Genomic DNA, 23,861 nt, shown 5'->3' on the forward strand with positions numbered 1-23,861 from the left:
CTATGTCCCCTTCACACACACTGTTAGAGTGGGAGCTCACCCGAAGCCATCAGGAGGGTTGTGTTGGTGCATCCCTCTGTCCCCAAACTGGAGGCTCCTGATTCCTGGAAAGCTCTGCCCTGATTTTTCCCTAGTAAACCCCAACTTCTGTGTTGTCTTCAGACTTATCTCAACCAATGCCTACTCTGGAAGACTTCCCTGATCTCTGAGACTGAGGTTCCTTATCTGGCCCCCACAACCTCTCCAGTATTTCAGAAAAGGTATTTGGAATCTTCCACCCAGTGCTGGAATTACAGATAAATACCTACCTGAGGCATCAGCCCTGCAGACCTGGCCTGAGGACGTGGTTACACTAGCCTCTGAGTCACAGATGAGCTCTAATTTCTTCCTACAAATAACCTCCCTTACCCTCCATACAAACTCTCAGAGAACACACCCTCAGGCAATTGGCTGAAGCTGGACAGACTGGAAGACCTGGTCGGCAGCTGGGGGCGGAGGGGACTTGGAGGGAGAGGTCCGGGCTGGGGTGGGGAGGAAGGCGGGGCCTGAGCCTGTGCGAGTGTCCCCAGACGGAAGTTGCACCACAAGCACAATTAGTTTCAGTTTTGTTTCTCTTTCAGGAGCCCTGCAATAGCGGAGTCCAGACCCCAGCCCCCTTGCAGTCCTGAAGGCCAAGGTCATCTCTGGCTAGGTAAGGGCTCAGGGGGTGGCTAAAAGAAGGAGCTGACCAGGAGGGAGTAGTGGGGGCAGAAAGGCAAAGGGAGGGGAGTGAGAGCGCAGGGGAAGAGTGGGAGGGAGAGGGGAGAGAGGCACCCGGAAGGCAGAAGGCAGGAGAGCAGGCGGGAAGCAGCACCCCTTACCCCTCTGAGGCCGGAGGCCTGGGGGTCGCCCCAGAAAGACCCCTGCCCACTTAGAGAGTTCCTCTCTCAGCCCCGCAGCCCCGGCAAAGGAGACTCTTCAGCAAGTCTCCTTATGAAGTACTTTTCCGCCACTGTGCTGGGGGCTCACAACTCCCCTTCAGGGGTTTCCGGAAGGCATTCAGCAGGGAAAGCTAAGAGAGGAGAACTCCAGGTGTTGGGCCAAGTCCTAGGTGGCACCCCCCTCCCCCCAGGCCTGAGTTCTGCCCAAGGTCTAGGTTGAGCAGCTGGAAGGAGAGGAACCCCAACCCTCAGCCTTCTTTCTGTCATCTCCACAATTCATTTCAGGAAAAGTCTGGGGCAGGAAATGGGGCCTCCTCACCCACCATGCTGCCCTAGGTAGATGTGTGGGGCTGGGGGATTAGGGCCCATTTTACTGCAAAACTCCACCCCAGCTGCCAGGATCAAGGTGGCAGACGCCCTTCTGTGTCCTTACTGCTTGCCCCTCACACCAGCACTCCACACAGAGGGACCCCAGGATCTGTGCACACCAGAGGGCTTGGAACGCACTTGCCAGGAGGCCTGTGGACTTCAGATCTTGTCATTTCTCACACGTCTGACACTATAAGAGCATTTACATTTTTACATTTGCAGAATGTACACCAGGAGGAAGAGGAGAGGGGAACAGCTCCCTAGCTTAAGAGCAAATAGCCTGAGACCCCAGAAGACCAGAAGGAAATTCCTATCCTTGAGGGGAGAGGATAGGAGACCCCGGGGGAGAGGTAGGAGGGTGGGCTTCAGGCCCTGTGGAGGTGCCCTCTGACCACTGGCCCTGACCTTCTGCCTGCAGGATGGTTTCCCAGGGCTCCTCGCCCTCCCTGCTGGAGGCCCTAAGCAGTGACTTCCTGGCCTGTAAGATCTGCCTGGAGCAGCTGCAGATGCCCAAGACGCTGCCCTGCCTACACACCTACTGCCAGGACTGCCTGGCCCAGCTGGCTGAGGGTGGCCATGTCCGCTGCCCTGAGTGCCGTGAGACTGTGCCCGTGCCGCCCACAGGTGTGGCTGCCTTCAAAACCAACTTCTTTGTCAATGGGCTGCTGGACCTGGTGAAGGCCCGGGGCTCTGGAGACCTGCGTGTGGGGAAGCCGGCCTGTGCCCTGTGTCCCCTGGTGGGGGGCACCAGCGCTGGAGGGCCGGCCACAGCCCGGTGCCTAGACTGTGCTGATGACCTGTGCCAGGCCTGTGCCGACGGGCACCGCTGCACCCGCCAGACCCACACCCACCGGGTGGTGGACTTGGTGGGCTACAGGGCGGGCTGGTATGATGAGGAGGCCCGTGAGCGCCAGGCGGCTCAGTGTCCCCAGCACCCTGGGGAGGCACTGCGCTTCCTGTGCCAGCCCTGCTCCCAGCTGCTGTGCCGAGAGTGTCGCCTGGATCCCCATCTGGACCACCCCTGCCTTCCCCTGGCAGAGGCTGTGCGGGCCCGGAGGCCAGGCCTAGAAGAGCTGCTGGCGGGCGTGGACAGCAATCTGGCTGAACTGGAGGCGGCGCGGAGAGTAGAGAAGGAAACACTGGTCCAGCTGCGGGAGCAGGCAGCCCAGGTAGGGACACATGTGGAGGAAGTGACTGAGAGGGTCCTGCGGGATCTCCTGGCCCAGAAACAGGAGGTGCTGGGGCTGCTGCGGGCCCATGTGGAGGCTGTTGAGAAGGCTGTTCGGGAGAGGCTGGTGGAGCTTGAGGGCCGTGAACAGGTAGCCAAGGAGGCGGCTGCCTTTGCCCGCCGTGTGCTCAGCCTGGGTCGAGAGGCTGAGATCCTCTCTCTGGAGGGGGCAATTGCCCAGAGGCTCCGACAGCTGCAAGGCTCCGGCCACTGGATGCCTGGGCCAGCCCCCTTTGTGCAGCCCCAGCTAGAGCTCCACCCTGGGCTCCTGGACAAGGACTGCCGCCTGCTTTGGCTCTCCTTTAAGGAGCAGCAGCCACAGATAGATAGTGGAAAAGATGGATCTGGTGCCCAAGGGGACATTGAGACACAGAGACAAACAGAGTATGTGGCCAAGGCAGAGGGACAGAGCAGAGTCCAGCCCCAGGCTAGAGATGGAGCACAGACTCTGAAAGAGGACAAACCCCAGACACCCCAAGAAGGTGGAACCCAGATCCCAGAAGATGATAGAGCCCAGACATCCCAAGGTGAAGGAGGAGCCCAGAACCAGAAGGGTGGCAGATCTGAGAAGAGGAGAAAGTTCAAAGGCAGGTTCAAGTCAATTTCCCGGGAGCCCAGCCCAGCACCTGGGCCAATCCTGGAAGGCTCTGGCCCCCTCCCCAGGCCCATCTTTTCCTGCAGCTTCCCCACACGGATGCCTGGAGACAGGTGGTCCCCCAGGATCACTGGACTGTGTCCCTTTGGCTCCCGGGAGATCCTGGTGGCGGATGAGCAGAACCGGGTGCTGAAACGCTTCTCCCTCAATGGTGACTACAGGGGCACTGTGCCAGTCCCTGAGGGCTGCTCCCCCTGCAGTGTGGCAGCTCTGCAGGGTGCCGTGGCCTTCTCAGCTGGTGCAAGGCTCTATCTCATCAGCCATGATGGTGAGGTGCGGTGGCGGCGGGCCTTGAGCCACTCCCAGGCTAGCCATGCTGTGGCTGCACTGCCAAGTGGGGACCGCGTGGCTGTCAGTGTGGCAGGCCATGTGGAGGTGTACAACATGGAAGGCAGCTTGGCCACTCGGTTCATCCCTGGGGGGAGGGCAAACCGGGGCCTCCGGGCACTGGTATTCCTGACCACCAGCCCCCAGGGCAATTTTGTGGGGTCAGATTGGCAGCAGAATAGTGTGGTGGTCTGTGATGGGTTGGGCCAGGTGATTGGAGAATACAGGGGGCCAGGCCTGCACGGCTGCCAGCCGGGCTCCGTGTCTGTGGATAAGAAGGGCTACATCTTTCTGACCCTTCGAGAGCTCAATAAGGTGGTGATCCTGGACCCAGAGGGGTCACTTCTTGGAGACTTCCTAACAGCCTACCACGGCCTGGAAAAGCCGCGGGTGACCACTATGGTGGATGGCAGATACCTGGTCATGTCCCTCAGTAACGGGACCATCCACATTTTTCGGATCCGCTCTCCTGACAGCTAAAGGGAGCAGGATTGGGAAGGGGGAAAGGAGAGGGGTTAGTAGGAGGGAGGCAGAGCTGCCTGTGGGATGTGGCAGCTGAGGATGTTTTCCTGAAGGGCAGGGTTGATGACTTTTCAGTGTGAAGTGCCAAACTGCTAACTCCTCTGTGGTGTGCAGGGATGGGGACCAAGGGTGGTGGTGTGGCCATGACTGCAGGAGCAGAGGGGAGGGGTGGGAAGGGTACTGGGGGCTCCTCAGCCTCTTGCTTTCTTCTGGTGGTTGCTGCTGCTGCAGTTTAGGTTTCTGAGATGTGTAAACTTGTCCTGATTCACATTCTTCAAAATCATTCCTCATAAGGTAGCTAAGGGAAAGGGTTTTGTTGAGGGGCAGGTGGCAAAAGTAGCCCAGGGTGGTTGGATGTGCATTCTGGGACAGAACTGGGAATCTGGCTCCCCTCAGACTGCACAGCATTGTGTGGGGTCAGAAGAGGCTTGAGATTTCAAATCAGCAACAAGTGACATCCATCCCAGGGAAGTACAGGATGCGCTTCAGGTGGGAACAGATGCAGCCATCAGCTGGGGCCAAGAGGTGTCAGCCTCAACAGCTGTGAAGGGAATAGCCTGGGAAAATCAAACATTGCAGAGTTGGCATCTAAGACACCAGGTTCTGAGTATCAGAGCCAGGGAGCCCTCCATGCCCTCCACAGAGCCAATCTGCAGCAAGACAAATGTGGGATGTAAAATCTCCATGAGGCCATCCTTCTGTTTTGATGTCTTTACATTTCCTGGAGTCTATTTTTTTTCTCCGTTAGTTTTTCCTGTGAAATTCATTTTGAGAAGTGTTGGCCTTCGTCTGGCTGAAGTAAGAGGTGAAGGAATCTAATCTATCCTTCTGTAGGGCACTGTTGCTGGGAGAAACAAGTGAATCCAGAGGGCAGGTGTGGGATTGGGGGCGCTAAGGAAACTTGAGAAGTCAACAGCGGGACTGGGATGGAAGGAAGTATAAAAACAGGAGGGAAGGACCCAGTCAGAGCTGGGCTGGGACCACTGGTCCTTTTTGGAGGTGGCAGCTGTGGGACTGAGGTGGGCTGCAAGGACATATTTAGCTAAGGGCTGTTGAGAGATGATGGAAGGGGATCTTAAGGTAGGGATCATGGATGATGGAGTGTTCATAGGAACCAGAGGGATTATGGACAAGACCAGATGGAATGTGCAGGGGTAGGGAAAAGAAACTAAAAAGGCTATCTCTTATTCATTGAAATGGTGGGGGAAATCGTCAAAGTCAGGGTGGACAAATTATATAAAAACGAAAGATGTATGCATAGCGAAGAATAACAAAGATTATAAGAAAACCAAGAAGATGAGAAAACTACGTAGAATTGATTCAGTGAGGAAAAGCTAAGTGTCTGATATATGCAGTGACTATGAGGCTATTTGGTCCAAGAGCCTAACAGTCTGTGCACTCTGGAGGAAATGCACACAGGCAAGGATTAGTAAAATGAAAAACCAAAATGAAATCACTTGCATTCGTTAAAAATAAATTTTAAAAATATATCGTAGGGAAAAAGACTTCTGGCACTATAAAATAAGGCTTCCTGGAGAACAATTTGGCAATACTTGACAAGAGGAGGGGGGAAATGATTGTAAGAATATGTTATCTCACTTTAGGGAATACGTTCTGGGAAAGAAGAAATATTTGCATAGAGATATTTGTGACTGCCCTATATTGTACAGTCATTAACTGGAACTGCTCAATGGTAGCTGAGTGGCTTGTGGTCCGTTAGAGGAATGAGCTGTTGCTTTCATGTATGATAATGACGAAAACTATTGAGAAGAAATAGCTATGTGATACAATCATAATCCCAAAAAAAAAAAAGTGGAGAATCTGGAATTATAATCATGTAGCGACAGCAACAAGGGTAAAGTTAGTCTGAATAGTTGCCATGTTGAAATAGATTCAGAATTTGTAAATAGTCAGTGATTTGGGAGTTATTTTGTGCTCTTATTTTCATATGCACATTTCTACTTCAGTGATTATCCATTACATAACATGCTTGAATATTTACTTCAAGGCAATACTCAGTGCAAATGATATTGAAGCATAACTACTGGATTTAAGAATGAATGTGTCAGAACAAATGAGATTGTCCTGCAAGAGAAGAGGCACAAACGAGGGATGGGGGTCAGCTAGCTTGGTCAGGGCTCTCTGGGACAAAGGGCTGTCAGAGCAGGGACCTGTCTGGGCAGAGCCACAGACCAATAAACCTCTCCAGGATGGTTTTCAGAGGTCAAGCAGGCTCCTCAAGTGACTGGATTATTATAGAGTGTCTGCAAGGCCAGGGGCATGTCACAGTTCACCAAGTAAATCAACAAGAAACCAAAGTTCTAGAGCACCAGCTAGTATAGGATGAGTTGCAGGAGGGCATAGGCGGTGCCCGTCTTCACTGCAGCTCTGTCTACAGAGCTAGCATGTTGACAGCTCAGTATCTGTGAAGTGAATTAATACTTAGAAAGGGATAAGACAGTGGTGTGACTCTACAGAGATTTCCCACCTTAAATGCCACATCCTGGCCAACCAAGCTGTCTAAAACGTTGGTGTGTGAGAATTCTCCGTTAGGGGGCACTGTGGACACAGTCCACCATATGCCTCCCAAGGCTGGGCTCCACGGAGAGATTATGTCTCTATTCCTGCTTCTGTGTGTGTGACAAGAAGAGCTGGGAGATGGGGATCACACACCCTCAGGTTGGAACAGCAGCTCTGCAGAGTTGCATGGGAGCAATGGGCACAGGTCTTGGCTGGTGAAATGTCTCTAGCCATATGGCCCACTCAGGGGGCAAAACAGGAATAGAGACCTGAAATGAAAAGTCACCTGGCTGCAATAAGAGACCCGCGGGTGCTCCAGAGATGAGAGAACCAAGTGGCTTCCCAAGAAGCTATCAGAATCTTGGGAAGATGAAGGAAAGTACTAGCTTTTCTTTATGAAGAGGTAGGAGTGAGAAGGCCCAGGACCCTGGCAAAATGTGACAGATGGATGGGAAGTGTAGCATCAAGCATGGAGGCAAAATTCTCAACGTTACCTGGGAATCAAGAATCCCATAGAAAGCACCAAACACGTGGCGGGGGGAGAGGGGGCAAGATCTCAATTACACTACAGGTGCAGAGCAATCAGGAACATCATGAAAGAAACAAAATGCTCCACCCCCACCCCACCTGGGGATTATGACAATTAACTTGCTAAATTGTTCCTTTTTCTGTTAGGAGCTGCCCAGGCCATGCACAGACTGGTGAAAGGAGAATTCCATTGTGGGAGAGAGGAGGGGAATAGAAAACCTCTTTTATATTCTTTGTATCAAAAAAAGAGGAAAAGAAAGAGATTAAGATAGAAGAGACCTGGGTTGAGTGCTGGCTCTTCCACTAAATAGCTGTGTAGGCTTGGCGCCTGCAGCACAGTGGTTATGGCACCATCCACATACATCCAGGCTGGCAGGTTCAAATCCAGCCCGGGCCAGCTAAACAACAACAACTACAACAACAACAAAAATAGTGGGGTGTTGTGGGGGCGCCTGTAGTCCCAAGTAGCTTCCCTACTTGGGAAGCTGAGGCAAGAGAGTCACTTAAGCCCAAGAGTTTGAGGTTGCCGTGAGCTATGATGTTACGGCACTCTACTCAGGGCGACATAGCGAGACTCCGTCTCAAAAAAAAAAAGAAAGAAAGAAAATAGCCGTGTAGTCTTGGTCTAGTTCCTTGACCTCTCTGAGCCTCAGTTTGTACATCAGGGTTGGGGTGAGGATTGGATGAGAAGCGTTGAGAGAAGTATTTTGTACAACATGAATTTCAAATCCAAGGTATTGGTTAGGAAAAAGTTCAACTGACTTATACTGACCAAATACCCCTCCATCAGTGTAAGCTTGTATGAGGATTTTATGTGCAAGTATTGTGCAGTAAGGACCGAAGAACATCTGGGTGAAGATGTTACCTCCAAACCATTTTCTTTGGAGGAGACTCTTGTTTTGCTTTCAGCAGTTATGTGAAGAAGCCATAGTTGAAGACACAACAATGTCTGAGGGGGCAGAAGGGACCACTGGTCAGCCTGCTGAGATTCAATGTCATTCCTAAAAGCCAATTGAGAATCAGACTGTACTAATTAAGGACCTATGACCATAGATGTTTAGAAAAAGTTACAAATGGCAAAAGTATTCCAATCTTTTGATAGTTTAGAGGAAATATGATTTGGGAGAGAATAGCTCTCCTTCCACTGTAGTCTTACTATTATTGTATCTATAAAGCAATGTTATATCCTAATTCCACAGACAGAAGATTCCAGAGGGCAGAAGTCCAAGAGAGAAATCAAAAGGTTATACCGAGGAAGTTGATGAGGTTGTTAACCTGAGCTGGGCAGGGCTTGACAGGTAGGTGTTTGTCTGTCTCTCTCTGGCAGGCAAGCTGAGAACTAGAGCTGCCCATAAATTAAGTGGGAGCTTGGACAGGGCTGGAGACCTCTGTGCTGAGGGGAAAACAGTCTTGGACAAGGCAGGGCAGAGAGCTGCTAGAGATAGGACTCAGCAGGAGGAAGACCAAGTTCAGATGCAGGCTTGGGAAAATAGGCATCCTGACTGAAGGTAGCAGAACCCGGTTACCAAGCTGGATCGTGAATAGGGTTTAATTACGCGGATCAAGACAGGAGCAAAAATAGGTCTTCTAGGGACCCAGGACTCCTGTGATTGGAGGGTGATTGGAGAGGCAGGGAAGATACAGCCAGGCCAGAGAAGACTTCACCTGAGGTACTGGGCAAGGAATCTCAGGGACCAGGAGGAGGAGGGCCTGTGCATTATGAGATTGGGAGATAGTCTGACTTGTCTCCAGAGAAACCTGGAACTGGGTGGCTTAGTGGCCACAAGAGACAGGCTTGAAAACAAGATACTGTGGTGTCGGTACCCAGGGACTGGGTGCCAGCCCAGCCCAAATGGGGTTTTCATGGAATAAAGCACATGTGCTATAAACTGGTTCATTCCTTTGGTTGCGTGTTTTATCTTTCCTGTTTCTTAATAAAGTTCTTTTGAAAAAGCCAAATCTTTTCTCAGATGGATTCATGCATGTGGGGAACCTTCCCCACGTAGACCCAGGCAGCAAAGGGAATCAGATCAGCAAGGCCACTCCACAGTAGCTCCCAGGAGGGCCACACAGATTCCTTGGGGACACTGCAGGAGCAGGAGTGACTGACACAGGTATCATCTGTGAGCCCACACTCATCCTAGGCCACTCCCTCCTGCAAGACAGATGCAGCTCTGGACAGAGATGTGTACCTCCCAGGCTAAACCTGGATGGAGCCAGCAGGGGACCTGGTGACTTGCATGCAGGAGTGGAGGTGTGATATGGAAGCCCAGGTGAGGGGGGCTATGCCCACTGCATTGGGCTTTGCCTGTTTTCTGGTTTAGGGGAGCTAAATGAGCATGTCTGGGGACTTTCTGGCATGCTGCATTGTGAGCCTCCCTGAAGGGTCGGGGTATCGGTGATTAAGGAACCCACTCCCCTGATACAGTCTCTAAGACACCCACCCCCAAGGAGTCTCCTACCTCTCCACTCCAAGTTTTCCTGAGCAGGAAGAGGAAAGACCTCAGCCTCTGGCCTCCCCATCAAATAGCAGTGACTGAGAGATTGCCTACGCGTGCATCACAGCCATCAGCTCCGGAAGCTGCCAGATTATATCACAGACAAGGAAACCAAGGGTTGGCGAGGCTTGCTCATGAAAAACAGATTCAGATTCAGACTAAGGAGTGTCTGACTCCCAAGCTGACCTCTGGTCCTCTACCTCCCCAAGTAGTTCTGAATCCTGGCCAAGTCACTCGAGTATCTTAGTTTCCTCCTTTATAAAATGAGAGAGGGAACAAAATGAGATCTCAGATTCTTCCCTGTGTAAACAGTGAGGCCCCTGTCCCTATCAGAGTAACTGTGTAAATCTGACATAGGGAAATTCCTCAGAGACACCCCCATGCAACCCCCTGCCTCTTGTCCTCATCGCCAGAGCCCCCAGGATGGAGAAGGAATGACAACTGAGGAGGCAGTGCTTTGAATGGTCTGGCAGGGGAGCAGGGCCCTCCACTGCTGGTGCAGTGACAGCCTGAACAAGAATTCTGCAATTCATCATCTAATGACTCAGCCGGCTTTGGACCAGCGCCTCTGCCAACCCCAGGGAGCATGACTCAGCAGCTGAGGGGGCCGGTAGTAGGAGAGACTGCTGTAGTCCATGTGAGCAGTGACTGTGGGGAGAACAGCCTGTTCCTAGCTCCAAACCCCAAGGCAAAGCATCTGCCACTGTGGTCAGACACACACGGGCCTTGGGTTCCCAGCCATGTGGCCAAGCCTCCTTCCTCAGATCTGATCTCTCCACTGGAGCTGTCACAGCTCCAAAGGGGCAGGAGTCCCCTCTGTTCCCTGACAGCCTTGGTGAACAGTATGTCTGCAGCAAGAGGCTGTCGACACAGACTCTTCAGCCCCCTCCTCTGCACTGCTCTCCTGAACAGGTCAGCCTCCCCAGACAGCAAGAGAAGACACACCTCAGCACACTTCATAGGGCTGGGATGGAGTTGGGCACGCAGCTGGACTGATGGCCACACCCTCCCTCCCTGCTCCTGGGGGTGAGGAATGGCTTGATTTTTCCCAGGGGCCAAGTCAGAACCTAGGTCTTCACATTCAGAAATAGTGGTATCTATCCTTACTTCCAATAGTGAGCTAGGGATTGTCCACCAACTTGCAGAAGAAAACAGAAAGAGTAAGCCAAGGGGGAAGCTGCCCCCCAAATCCAGAGAGGGGCTGTGGGCAGGAAGCCATGGCACTTGATGGGAACACACTGACTCAATCTCCCCACCTACGCCCACTGCTCCTGGGTGCCTGATCAGTGTCTAACTTAGATTGTTCACATGCAGCTCTTTCCTCACCTACAAAACCCTTCAGCACGAGGGCTTTTGCTTCATGCTGAGCTCCATAATCAGCGATTCTGTAGACTCCTGTTGGTTGAAAAAACAAACAGGAGGTGAGTGGCAGTTGCAGTGGCTCACACCTGTAATCCCAGCACTCTGGGAGGCCAAGGTGGGTGGATTGCCTGAGCTCAGGAGTTTGAGACCAGCCTGAGCAAGAGGGAGACCCCCATCTCTACTAAAAATAGGAAAAATTAGCTCGGCATGGTGGTAGACACCTATAGTCCCAGCCACTTGGGAGGCTGAGGCAGGAGGATTGCTTGAGCCTAGGAGTTTGAGGTTGCAGTGAGCTGTGATGATGCTACGACACTCCAGCCTGGGCAACAGAGTGAGACTCTGTCTCAAAAAAAAAAAAAGAGAGAGAGAGAGAGAAAGAACAAGCAAGCAAATTTATCCTAAACCTACTCATCTTCATCCAAGTTGTACACAAACTTGGGAGGAGCTGGCGACTCTCTCTATGGGGCAAGGTTCTGGAGCAAAAGAGGTTTATATCTTTTCCTTGAAAGGGAGGTATGAGTTAAGAGTGAAGACATCCAAAATCTGTAAAAAGAAAATAACCTTGCCTTCCTGAGCTTTTTCTTTTTCCACAGTGCTTTACCCTTCTAACATGCCTGATCATTCCATTATTTTAGTCTGCCTTATTGTTTATCTCCCCTCCCCACTTCATGTGAGACCATGAGGGCAGAGGACTTTGTTTTGTGCACTGATGGGTCCTAAGCCCTTAGGACAGTAGCTGAGCTACAGTGGACACTGCAGGAATGAATGAATGCACTGAATGAATGAACAGATGCATGGGTGGGAGCCACTGAGGATTTACTCTGGGCTGGCTGTGCACACTGAATAGATTCTCCCTTTTCATCCTTTCAGCAGTTCTGTGATGGAGGGATCACTTTCATTCCCATTTTAAAGAGGATGAAGGTGAGGCTAGAGAGGTTGTGCAATGCTTGCAGGGTCACCAGTCTCCGACAAGTAGCTGGGCAGAGGCCAGGTCCCTGTGGCCAGCCTGGTAGACTCTTCAACACACCCTGAGAGGAGGGAGCGAGGGTGCAAGTTGGCCTGAGGCTGGGGGGAGGGGCTGGGTTCTCTTCGCCCTTGATCTGAAGAACTGGTTTTGACAGGAGCCGTGTCCCTGAGGGGAGCACTGAAGTTCTGGGCTAGGCAGGTCCTCCCTTAGGCTTGAACTCAGCTCCAGGCAGCAGGAAGCCCACAGAAAAGTGATCTGGGGAGTCCCCATTCCCTGTGCTTGGTCCTGGGAGCCTCCCATGCAGTTGGGGGTGGGGGGCAGCAATGAAGTTTTAGGGGACAGTGCACGCACACCCCAGTTCTGCAGGTGGAGGGCAGAGAGAGTCCCCCCTCACAGCCTTGGGGAAGTTGAAGCCAGGCACCCCACTCCTCCCAACTTGTTCCCCAATTCCCCTTCTGCCCCAAACCTCTGACAACTCTTCTCCCACCAGGACTAAGATCTCAGCTGAGGGGAAGCTGCATTTCAGGGCAGAAATATATTTGGGGGATGGGATAGGGTCATGTGGGAGGTTGATGGGGAGGAAGACAGAGAAAAATATTGGCCAGAAGAGATTAAACAGGGTGTGGCTTCCCAGGACGGCCTCATGTGTAGCCCTTACCAGGGTGTGGTGAAGAGTCTGCCCAGGCTGACCACATGGCCATGGCCTCTGCCCAGCGACTTGCTCCTGTACAATCCCTGGAGGAAAGAACATCAGTAACAGGGATGGGCATGCAGACCTGGCTGTGCATGTCCCCATCTCCAGCCACACAACAGCTGAGTTCCAGGTGCTGGAGAAAGCTCTGTAGAACCTCTTGCGTGGGCTCCTGAACATGGCTGAGGAAGGGGATCCTCATTGATGGTAAGATGAGAGAAGGGAGTTTATCTCTGTGGTCTGTCAGGGTGTTCACAGGAGGGGCACCATGCCAGCTCCTGTCTCATCAAAAGATCAAGACTGGAATTTCCCAAAAGCTCATTTCCTATCATTTAACTCCCAGCCGAGGACCACAGCTGCCAAGTCTCTCCCACAGGCAAATGCTGGGTGAGGGCAAGAATCACAAACAACTCCATACCCTGTCCTACCTTCCCTCCAGCAGTCCCCTATCCTAGTACAGAAGGTACTTCCTCCCCCTCTCAGGTCCTTCCTCCTTTCCTCCAAGAAGGGGATTCAGAGTGAGAAGAGCTGCATTTAACCCCAGCTCCACCTCTTACCAACTCTTCATCTGTAAGGTGAACATCCTAAGATACACCACAGAGCTCCTAGGATAAATAAATGAGATCAAGTACGTAAACACACTCAGCCAGTGTCTTGCACACAGGAGATATTCAGCCAACACCCACTTATTCATTCCTCCCTGGGTCCCTTGGGACCCTGTGCCTTCTCCCTATTCTTTTGGAAGACAAAATCCCCGGGCTGGGCTGTCTTCCTTCCACTTCATGCATCCATCAATCAGCCCACCATGCAGGCAGTATTTACTGGGCCCTGCCTCTAAGTAACCAATGCAAATAGCAAGTGCAAAAATGTAGGGAGAAGACATGTCCCCCTGGTGGGTGGGGGTATATGGCTGGTCACCCAGATGAAGTAGCTTTCTTGTGATTTCATCACAATCCTGTAAACGAGCCCCATTCAACAGTGTGCACACCATGGGAGCTGAGAGGAAATGGTCCTGGTCACACAAAAAACAAGTCTATGGAACCAGAATCGTAGCTTATTAACTTAGAGACAGAACCACAGTCCCCAGAGGCCCAGACAGACACATCTCTCCTGGGAGCCTCAGGAGAATTACTGAGTATAGATCAGAACAAGGCCAGGGCAGAGTATTGGGTGGTCCTAATGGTTTTTCTTTTTTTGTAGAGACAGAGTCTCACTTGGTAGAGTGCCATGGCATCACAGCTCACAGCAACCTCCAGTTCTTGGCCTTAGTCGATTCTCTTGCCTCAGCCTCCCGAGTAGCTGGGACTATAGGCTCCCGCCACAAGGCCCAGCTATTTTTTTGTTGCAGTTTGGCCAGGGCCGGGTTTGAACCTGCCACCCTCGGTATATGGGGCCGGCACCCTATTCACTGAGCCACAGGCACTGCCCGGTCCTAATGGTTATTGTTGTCTACTAACGGCACCCTAAGACATCCTCCCTACCTCAGGATACACAGCTCCCATGGCCTGACCACTGATGTTTTTGGTACAGGGCACCAACTCTCCTGGACAGCCTGGAAACCAAGCACTAAATTTGTTCTCTCCCCACTTCTTAAGGCTTTTAGAACTTCCTCCTTGAGCTGGCATTTTCCTTCAGATGAGGATGATGCAGTTACCCCACTAAGTTGCATCACAATCTTATCAGCTCCTCTGAGGCTTCACCCAGGTCTACTTAATTGTATTTGGGATATTCACAGACAGACAGTCTCCTAGGTAATTTCTAGAGGGCTAATATCCTCTCCTAAACTGAGTTTCTTCCTAATTGAATTCTCTGAAGGCAATGTTGAAGGGCCCAAGACAGCAAATGAGGTGCAGGATTAAGGAATGCAGGAGGAAAGGGCAGACACAAAGAGTTCCTACCCCTAAATTGCTTAGTGTTCAGTAGGGTACATAAAATAAATGCAGGTGCTCCAGTCTTAGAGCAACCAGTGTGGGTCCTATTGGAAGAACTTTCAAGTTCAAAGGAGAGACAGCTAAGGGTAGCTTTGGGGAAAGGGTGGAATCTAAGTGGCCAGGCCTTGGGAGGCCCCATGGACAGCAGAGGAGGTGGAAGATTCCAAGGGTGCGTGTATGTAGGAGGCAATGGCTGAGAGGACCCCCACAGAAGGAGAAGTGGGAGGAGACAGCAGGTGAACCTGCCTCACTCCAAGAGGTGGATGGGAAACCAAACCTCAGACGGTGTAATGGGGGGCAGATGTGGCGAATCGTTTATGGATGCCTTCCCAGTTTCCTCTTGCTCACACCACTCCTACGGATCTTCCCATAGGAAGCGTGGGCTTGTTGAGAAACTCAGGGAACCCTGGGGAAGCCCTATAACTAACATAGCCCTGGCAAGTGCCCATCACATACACATCATTCATCCAGCTGGAAAATTAACAGTTCACTGGGCAGGAAAGCCAGAGAGAGGGACCAGGAAGCCCAACCCCACCCAGGCCAGGAAGGATAGCCCTGCTGCCTTCCACCTGTTGCAGGATCCAATCATATTCCTGATTCAGCCCGGAAAGCCAGCCCGGGTTCTAGACATAACACAACCTCTCACATGCGAGCCCCTCAGTATTCTCAGAAATGCCAGTTCCCGAGTCTGGGGCTTTCCATGGTGCTTAACCCTGGCCTCCTTCCTATACCTCTGTCTCCCTGAGGGAGTTGCTACCAAGGGCAGACAAGGACAAATGCAGTGTGGCACACCATTTCCTGAAATAATGAGGACTTCAGAATGAAGTTCCTTGAGCCCAGTCCTGGGAGTTAGGTTCAGGGACAAGACACTTAATACAACCAAAGCAGAATAGTTTCTGTTCCCTCTAGTCTAAGGCAGGAGCTCAGAATGAGATGGGGTGGGGGGCTACCAAATTTCCCAGACCCCAAAGCCCCTCTTTTGATTTCTTTCTAATTCCACTGGTGTCCCCTCTGAAGTGCTCTGGAGGAAGGAGAGGTCTTTGCCTGTAGGGCCCTGAGTGTCTGTCGACCCTGACACGACCCAGGCTGTCTGGGTCTGGGGCCAGCCTCACACGGCAGTGAGCTGGCAGCCCAGGCTGCACCCTACGAGTGTGCCCTGGGGAGCCAGCTGTCGGTCCAGGCTGTGAATAACGGGGGCCTCATCACTGCCCCAGAGCTGCAGGGGAGGGAGCACCTAGGTGTGACTAAGAGAGCAGGTCGGAGCAGGGAACAGGATGGCTCTTCCAGGTTCCCACACACCAAAAATCTTGGCCTGCTCTTAAGAATCCCTACTTCCCGGGCGGTGCCTGTGGCTCAAGGAGTAGAGCACTGGTCCCATATGCCGGAGGTGGCAGGTTCAAACCCAGCCCTGGCCAAAAACCACAAAAAAAAAAAAAAAAAACACCTGGCTATTTTTAAAAAAAAAAAAAAAAAAAGAATCCCTACTTCCCAAGAGGGACTTTACCTAACAATTGCAATCAGTGTAACCTGGCTTATTGTACCCTCAATGAATCCCCAACAATAAAAAAAAAAAAAAAAGAATCCCTACTTCCAAGGCCTACTATCGAGTTCCTGTATACAACTCTGCTCCTCCAGGCTGAGATGTCCTTTGCCACCACCACTGCCCCAGGCCTTCTGCCCTGTGCCAAGGCCCATGGACCCTCCTCACCGCCCAAGGCCTCACTCATTCCTTTGGCTGGATTCCTGATCTCACTTGTCCTCAGGAGGACTTTGACATAAATCTCCTTGGAACCGTCTTATCTGTATAATAAATGGCTGTCTTTCTACCAAACAGCATCCAAAGTCCAGGGCAAAGTCATATATCCAGCCCCAACATCTTTCTATGCTCTGGGTGGTTGAAAGCAGACTCTCCACAACTGTAGCAGATGACAATTATGCTAATGACAAGAATTCTTCAAGTTCTGTCTCGCAGGCCACCTCCTGCAAGGACCCTCCTGAGCATTTTACTGGTAGCTCTTTCAAGGTATCTGATACTGATCTCAGCCTTCAGTCCTGAGGGTGCAGAGACCCCCCCAGCTTCCCACACCAGCGTCTGACCATCTCTCTCCCTCTCCACCTCCCTTCTCCACTCATCTCAGAGTCTAGTCCCAAGTCCATGGACATGAAAAAGGCAAAGGAGAGGGAAAGAAAACTGCTCATTAAGGCTGGTACGGTGGTTCACCCCTATCATCCCAGCACTCTGGGAGGCCAAGGCAGGAAGATTGCTTGGCCTCACGAGTTTGAGACCAACCTAAGCAATAGCAAGACCTCCATCTCTAAAATTAGCCAGGTGTTGTGGTGGTCACCTATAGTCCCAGCTACTCAGGAGGCTGAGGCAAGAGGATCGCTTGAGCCCAAAAGTTTGGGGTTGCTGTGAAGTTCCACGGCACTCTGAGGGCAACAAGATGAGACTGTCTCAAGAAAAAAATTGCTCACTGGGCAAACACCCCCGGCCCTCCCACCAGGCTGTAGCTCCCTGACACCCAGTGACCCAGCCTCCATGATGTGGGAAAGAATGACCAGCCCTCAGGTGGCTCCTTCTAGCATGATAAAAGGACCCCAAAAGAGCAGGTGACTGAAATTCCTTACACTCATCAGATGAGGCCTAATCTCAATCCTAGAGACACCTGACAAGCTAAATAATTGAAAACCAAAAACAAATCCTCTACCCCAGGATTGCAATTCCAGTCATCAGAGATGGGCCTGTGATTCAGGTTTTTCTAAAGCTACTGGGTAAGTCTAATGTGTAATTGGGGTTAGGACCACTGGACCAAGCTATAACAGGTCACAATTCATCTGTATTCCCATAATATTCTGAAATAATAAAAGTTTTCAAAAACAAGGAAAAACAAGTGTGATTCAGTGGGATCTGGTTGTAACATGGGGGACATAGAGTGAAGACCCTGGGCCCATCCTGGATTGGGATTGGGGGACAGCTGGATTGGGAGTTGGGGGACAGCTGAGGCACGGAGAAACAGGATGGGATCTGGCTGAGAGCTGGAGCAGCAGGGCCAGCTCCTGTCTGAGCTGAGTGACCTTGAGCAGGATGGGGATATCAGGCTTTGAGTAGTATGAAAAGGAAAAACAGAACAGGGTCTGGCAGACAGCAGCTGCTCTACATGTCCCAGCTCTCGTTATTGCTGTAGTTTGGGGAGAAAACTTCTAAAACTCCAAAGAAAAGGCAAACAGGCCCCCAAACCTTGAACACAAATGGATTTGCATATTGGAAGCCACCTAAACAAATTAACAGGGGCAACCACAGATCCATCTTTGATAGGCACGAGTCTGCAGATGCTCAGCATCCACAATTCCTCTGGCCTTGCCCACAGGGGAGGCAGGGACGGGCATCCTAGGGGAATTGTAGCTTATTAGGGAGGGGAGGGATTTGTTCTGTCCCTTCTGGATGTAGGCTTCTTTTCCAGCCTTGTAATTTGCCTCATTCCTGCTCTGCCAAAAGTTAGCCTGGTCTGGGCCCTGAAGGAGGAAGTTGATTTCCTCTCTGGTCACAGACTGGTGGCTCTGGGCTGGCCTCTTCTGCCCCCAGTTTTGCTGTCTGCAACCTCCAGCACCTGAATACCTGCCCTAAAACCCAGAGCCATCTTCTTTGGTTTCTGGCAGCTGTGTGCCCATCAAAGGCTATGGCCATCCCAGCATCAGCCACAGCTGGGGCTTTGTTCGCCACACGCTCCCTTAGTTCTGCCCTGATCCTGCTGGCCTTGGCAGTGGACCATGTTTCTCCCTACAGCAGTTCATCTGCTTTTGAATGCCAGAAGAGGATGCAGGGCACCACTTCTTCCTGTTGGTCCAAAGCAGGTGCCCCAGCTCATCGCCTGTAGCTCAGTGGTTAGGGCACTGGCCACAGGTACTGGGGCTGGCGGGTTCGAACCTGGCCCGGGCCTGAAAAACAACTATGACAACAACAACAACAAAATAGCTGGGTGTTGTGGGGGGCGCCTGTAGTCGCAGCTACTTGGGAGGCTGAGGTAAGAGAATCGCTTAAACCCAAGAGTTTGAGGTTTCTGAGAGCTGTGACACCATGGCACTCTACCGAGGGCGACATAGTCAGACTCTGTCTCAAAAAAAAGAAAAAAGCAAAAAGCACATGCCCTGCCATGTGCTCCAGCCCTGGACTCCAGCATCCACGCCTGGAAGACAATGATGGGGCCTTTACCAGGGCTGGAGTTGTTTACCCTGCTAGGGCAGGAAGGCCCTGTCCCTTCCCTTGCCTCTTGTTCTCTGAGGGGTGACTCTGTCCCCTGCACATTGTTTCCTTTCCGGTGGAATTTTTGCTCTTGAGGACTCAGTGTTCTGCTCCTCACATCCCGGTTTCCTCTTGTCCAGACAGGGCTGGCCACCAGCCAGAAACCTGACAATTCATGAAGAGGATAGAGGCTAAGAACAACAGAGGGTTGGAGCAGAAAGAGGGAAGTTGAGTTCCTCTTCAGTCATGGCCCCAGCGCCTCTTCTGCAGAAACCTGTGATGTGTCCACCATGGACGTGTCCACCATGGACAGTGTGTCCACTGTGGGCATGATGTCCACCATGGGAGGGATGGCCACCATGAGCAGGGTATCCCCCATGGGCAGTGTGTCCACCTTGGGTGGCAAGCCCTCCCGTCTGCAGTGTGACCCCAGAGAGCAAGCCTAGCTAGACACATAAGGAGGTTCCACACAGATGGGGACACACCCTACCACCTTAAATGTCATACTCCCAAATCGACATCCCTCAATTTGGTTTGGTGCAACACCCTCTTGGCTTAAGAGGAAGGCCACAAGCTCAGACTGACAGGCTGCAAGACCAAGCTCCAATGTCATCATGGCCAAGAGATGGGTCTGCCCAGCACCTGTGCCAACTCCCCTGCCCACGGCATTCCCTGTGGGTTTCACAAGATGGGGAAGAAAGAGGAGGCCTGCAGCTCAGGCCTCTCCTTACCTATCCCAGACCCTACCCCATATGCCAATTCCAGAAAAGAGTGAAAGTCAGATCCCTGGCATGTCAAATGCACCCAGGTCAGCCTGCCCTCCCAGGTCCCAAGCAGAAGAGGCCCCAAGCCCTTTGTCAGGTCTGAGCTGCTTCATATCTGCCACCTCAGCTCCCCTCCCATCAACACCTCCAGCTCCCTCCACCAACCCCCCCAAGGCCAGTCAGTGCTACAACATGAATAACAGTTACTCTTCCTGCCCTCCTGCCCAAATCAGCTCTTACTCACATAGTCCTGTTAATTCCTGACACAGCTGGGGGGATTCAGCAGGGACACAGCAGGGCCTCCCAGGAGGAGAAAGCAGGGGGAAAGCAGGATTGCCAGCAAGGAGGGTTCCTTTGGAAGTTCTTAATATGGTAATAATGCCCTAGTGGGGCCTCCTCCTCGGTAACAAGCCGGGTCCTTCTATGCCAGTGCCAGACCCTTGCTGGCCTTCCTTGCCCCAGGAGGGCCTGGCCACACGTGCTGAATTTCTGGGGTTTCCTCGCCTCAGGACCTTACTGGTTAACCTTTCTCCCCTCTAGCACTGGAGTCCCAAGCTCTACCCTCTAGAAACCAACAGGCTCAAGAGAAAAAACATAAAAAAAAAAAAAAAAAAATTAGGCTGGACAACACGGTGGCTCACGCCTGTAGTCCTAGCACTCCGGGAGGCCCAGGTGGGTGGATTGCCTGAGCTAACCAGTTTGAGCCTAGCCTTGAGCAAGAGCGAAACCTTGTCTCTTTTTGTTGTTTTTTTTTTTTTTTTTTTTTTTTTTTTGTAGAGACAGAGTCTCACTTTATTGCCCTTTGGTAGAGTGCCGTGGCCTCACACAGCTCACAGCAACCTCCAACTCCTGGGCTTAGGCGATTCTCTTGCCTCAGCCTCCGAAGTAGCTGGGATTACAGGCACCCGCCACAACGCCCGGCTATTTTTTGGTTGCAGTTTGGCCGGGGCCGGGTTTGAACCCACCACCCTCGGCATATGGGGCCGGCGCCCTACCCGCTGAGCCACAGGCGCCGCCCGAAACCTTGTCTCTAAAAATAGCCAGGCATTGTGGCAGGTGCCTGTAGTCCCAGCTACTTGGGAGGCTGAGGCAAGAGAATTACTTTGAGTCCCAGAGTTTGAGGTTGCTGTGAGCTATAACATCACGGCACTCTACTGAGGGCAACCAAGTGAGACTCTATCTCAAAGAAAAAAAAATTACAATTTTTAAAATCAACTTCAACCTGCTGACCACTTTCTATAAATAACAGAGTTGGTCATTCCATTTATGCCATCATTAGAGGTCCTAACAACACTGTGATGGAAGTGGCATCATTATCCCCACTTTGCGGAGAGGAAACTAAGGCTCAGGGGAGCAAAGGGAGCTGCCCAGAGGTTTCTGCTGTGTGGGGGCCAGTCACATCTGCCTCTTTCTCAGGAAGCATCTTGTTCAGCCTCAAGATATCTATGAAAGGAGACTGAAGCTCTAAGAAGATAAATGACTTGTTTGTGACCACCCAGATCATTAGAGCTGGAACTGCCTGGTTATAGTGATACGCACTGCAGACTCCTGTGTCCAGAGCAAGCACATCGGGCTCAACCAGGATGGATCGAGAGCTTAGTAGGAGGGGAGGGTCGTCTCTTAGTGGTGGGGGTCCAATCAGGGTGGGTTGCCTGAGGTCAGGAAAAGCAGGCAAGAAGGATACTGAGGGCAAAAGCAGAACTCCAAGGGCCACACAGGTGGTGGGGCAGTGGCAAGGAGTATTTGGGTGCTCTAGAGCAGAGAGAGCAGGCATAGAACATGCGGGAGGAAGCCAGGCATGAGGAGTCGGGAAAATCCTCCCATGTGGTACCCAGCTGCCTGAGGGTAACGGTGACTGCGCTAGATGGCACCTACAGCGCCAGCCCCTGAGGACAAAGACTATTCACCCCATGCATTTCTGAAGATCCCATGAAACGCTTCCCAGGGCAGACCCTAAGATGCTGCTCCATGCTTTAGTAGGCTGTGTTGGAGGAAGAGGGGAGGCAGCCACCCTGTGGCTCCCAGGCTGGGTCTCATTGCTCTCCCAGCCCTTACAACCCAGAAACAAATGAGGGCACAGGGGAAGAGCTCTGGGCCCAGGCATATCCAAGCAAGCCAGCAGCCCAGCTGCACTGCAGTGGGAAGACAGCAGAGGGGGCCCAGTGTGAGTCAGATGAAGAGACAGGCAAGAGGCTGGCTCCTATGCTGGGAGGAAGGGGAGGAAGCTGGGGGGAAAGGAATGGTGACTCGGGAGTCCCTGGCGCCCCGTGGCAAATTCCATCTGTACTGTATCATGCAGGCTTCTTCATCTGGGGCCCAAGGCCCCCCACTGACCTGAAGTCACCGTCTCTTTGGAAGTCTGCCCAGCTCTGAGGGAGCTCAGTAAAATATTCACGTTTAGAGCCAGATCTCAACAAGAACAAGAACATCTCGACAAGAAAAATGAACACCTAATACATCCTCCTCCATCTAGGAGATGGTTAGGGAGAGAGAGAGCAGAGACCCACAACATGAAAGTTCACAAAGAGCAAGCTGGAATTGGGAAGATTGTTCCCTGGAGGTGCCTCCTGGGCCCACTCCATCTGTGCTGCCCTCCGGCTCCTCTGCTAAGGCCATCCTGCTTCTCCCTCAAAATCCAGTGCCAGAATAAATAAACAGTTTTTTAAATTGTTTAGACACATAAAAAAAAAAAAAAATCCAGTGCCAGGCTTGGCGCCTGTAGCTCAGTGGCTAGGGCGACGGCCACATACACTAGAGCTGGCAGGTTTGGCAGGTTCGAACCCAGCCCGGGCCTACCAAACAACAATAACAACAACAACAAAAATAGCAGAGCGTTGTGGTGGGCGCCTGCAGTCCTAGCTACTTGGGAGACTGAGGCAAGAGAATCACTTAAGCCTAGAGTTGGAGGTTGCTGTGAGTTGTGATGGCACAGCATTCTAACATGGAGGACATAGTGAGACTCTGTCTCAAAAAAAAAAAAAAAGCACTAGTCTTACTTTTTCTAGAAGCCTTTCCCCCACATTCAAGTCCACATGAATGCCCTGCTGTCCCTAAGTCTTACAATTTACATACAGTTTTCTGTTTCTATCTAATTATTTCATGAACATTGATCTTCTGCCTCAGTAAGTATGTACATTCCTTCGGGGAAGGGAGAAATTGCTATTTATCTGTGTTGGGCACTGATTGTCAATGAGTATCTGGCCATTTTGGAGAAGCCAAGATCCACCCACCAGCCAGCATAAAATAAAGCAGGATGTGTCAGCTAAGCGCCTGTGCCTCAAGTGGCTAAGGCGCCAGCCACATACACCTGAGCTGGGGGGTTCGAATCCAGTGCAGCCTGAGTGTTGTGGCGGGTGCCTGTAGTCCCAGCTACTTGGGAGGCTGAGGCAGGAGAATCGCTTGAGCCTAGGAGTTAGAGATTGCTATGAGCTATAATGCTACAGCACTCTACCCAGGGTGACAGCTTGAGGCTCTGTCTTAAAAAAAAAAAAAAAAAAAAAAAAGCAGGATGTGTCCATAGAAAGACATAAAGGGAGACTTCAGAATGCAGAGAATGAGGAACACGTCCTGGTCAATGAATGAAAGTGAATCAGAGTCAGACCAGCCAGAGATGTGGGGAAAGAGAAGTGAATGGAGGGATGGAATCTGGCCAGATGGCTTGGATGTGCCCTTGAGGCCTGCATAGCCTCATATCGCTGATGCCATCGGCTCCGTGGTCACATCTACCCCAGAAACCTGTGCTCCACCATCCACTGACATTTGAACTACCTCCTGGTGGCCACACTGGGCCCCAGGAAGCTCATCTTGCCTGATGGATGTAAAAACATTCAAGAATATTTGTGCTCATTGCACACTGACACCATGAGAAGCCCAGCACCAAATGCCCTTAAGAAATAAAGATAAATAAGACATGACAAAAGCCACATACAGACATTTAAGTATAGGAATGACTGCAAGACAAAGGAGTGTACAAATATATTTCACCAAAGTGGCAAAGGGTGTCATAAGAAATCAAGAAGGGATGGGACATGGGGGTGGCAGAGAATTGCCCAGAGAGCTTGCCCTAGAGGAGCACATCAAGCTCAGTTTCATCGTCACCTGTTGGTAAGAAAAGTACCCCTCTCCCCAGCACACTCAAAGGATCAGGATGCCAGTGGAAGGTCAGCAGGGTCTACACATGAGCCCCAGCCCAGAGAGGAATGTTTTCCTGGGATCTAAAACCTGCAGAACTGGCCGCTGTGAGTTTGTCAAAGCCGGAGGCTCTGGTTCTAAATGGACACCAGGGCCTAGCAGGTCCTCTTGGGTAACTGGCCAGTTCACTTCTAAGGCATTTAGTGTC

At 51.7% G+C, this 23,861-nt stretch overlaps 1 protein-coding gene across 1 annotated transcript; it reads left to right on the plus strand.

Moving 5' to 3' along the window:
* Positions 1 to 349: 349 nt before the first annotated feature.
* TRIM56 (tripartite motif containing 56) lies at positions 350 to 9,022 on the plus strand. Its single transcript, XM_053556927.1, has 2 exons — positions 350 to 691; positions 1,708 to 9,022. The coding sequence occupies exon 2, from the start codon at positions 1,709 to 1,711 to the stop codon at positions 3,977 to 3,979; it is 2,271 nt and encodes a 756-aa protein (XP_053412902.1). The 5' UTR covers positions 350 to 691; position 1,708; the 3' UTR covers positions 3,980 to 9,022.
* Positions 9,023 to 23,861: the final 14,839 nt, after the last annotated feature.

Source organism: Nycticebus coucang, chromosome 12 (assembly GCF_027406575.1).
Source record: "Nycticebus coucang isolate mNycCou1 chromosome 12, mNycCou1.pri, whole genome shotgun sequence".
Taxonomy (NCBI): Eukaryota; Metazoa; Chordata; class Mammalia; order Primates; family Lorisidae; genus Nycticebus; species Nycticebus coucang.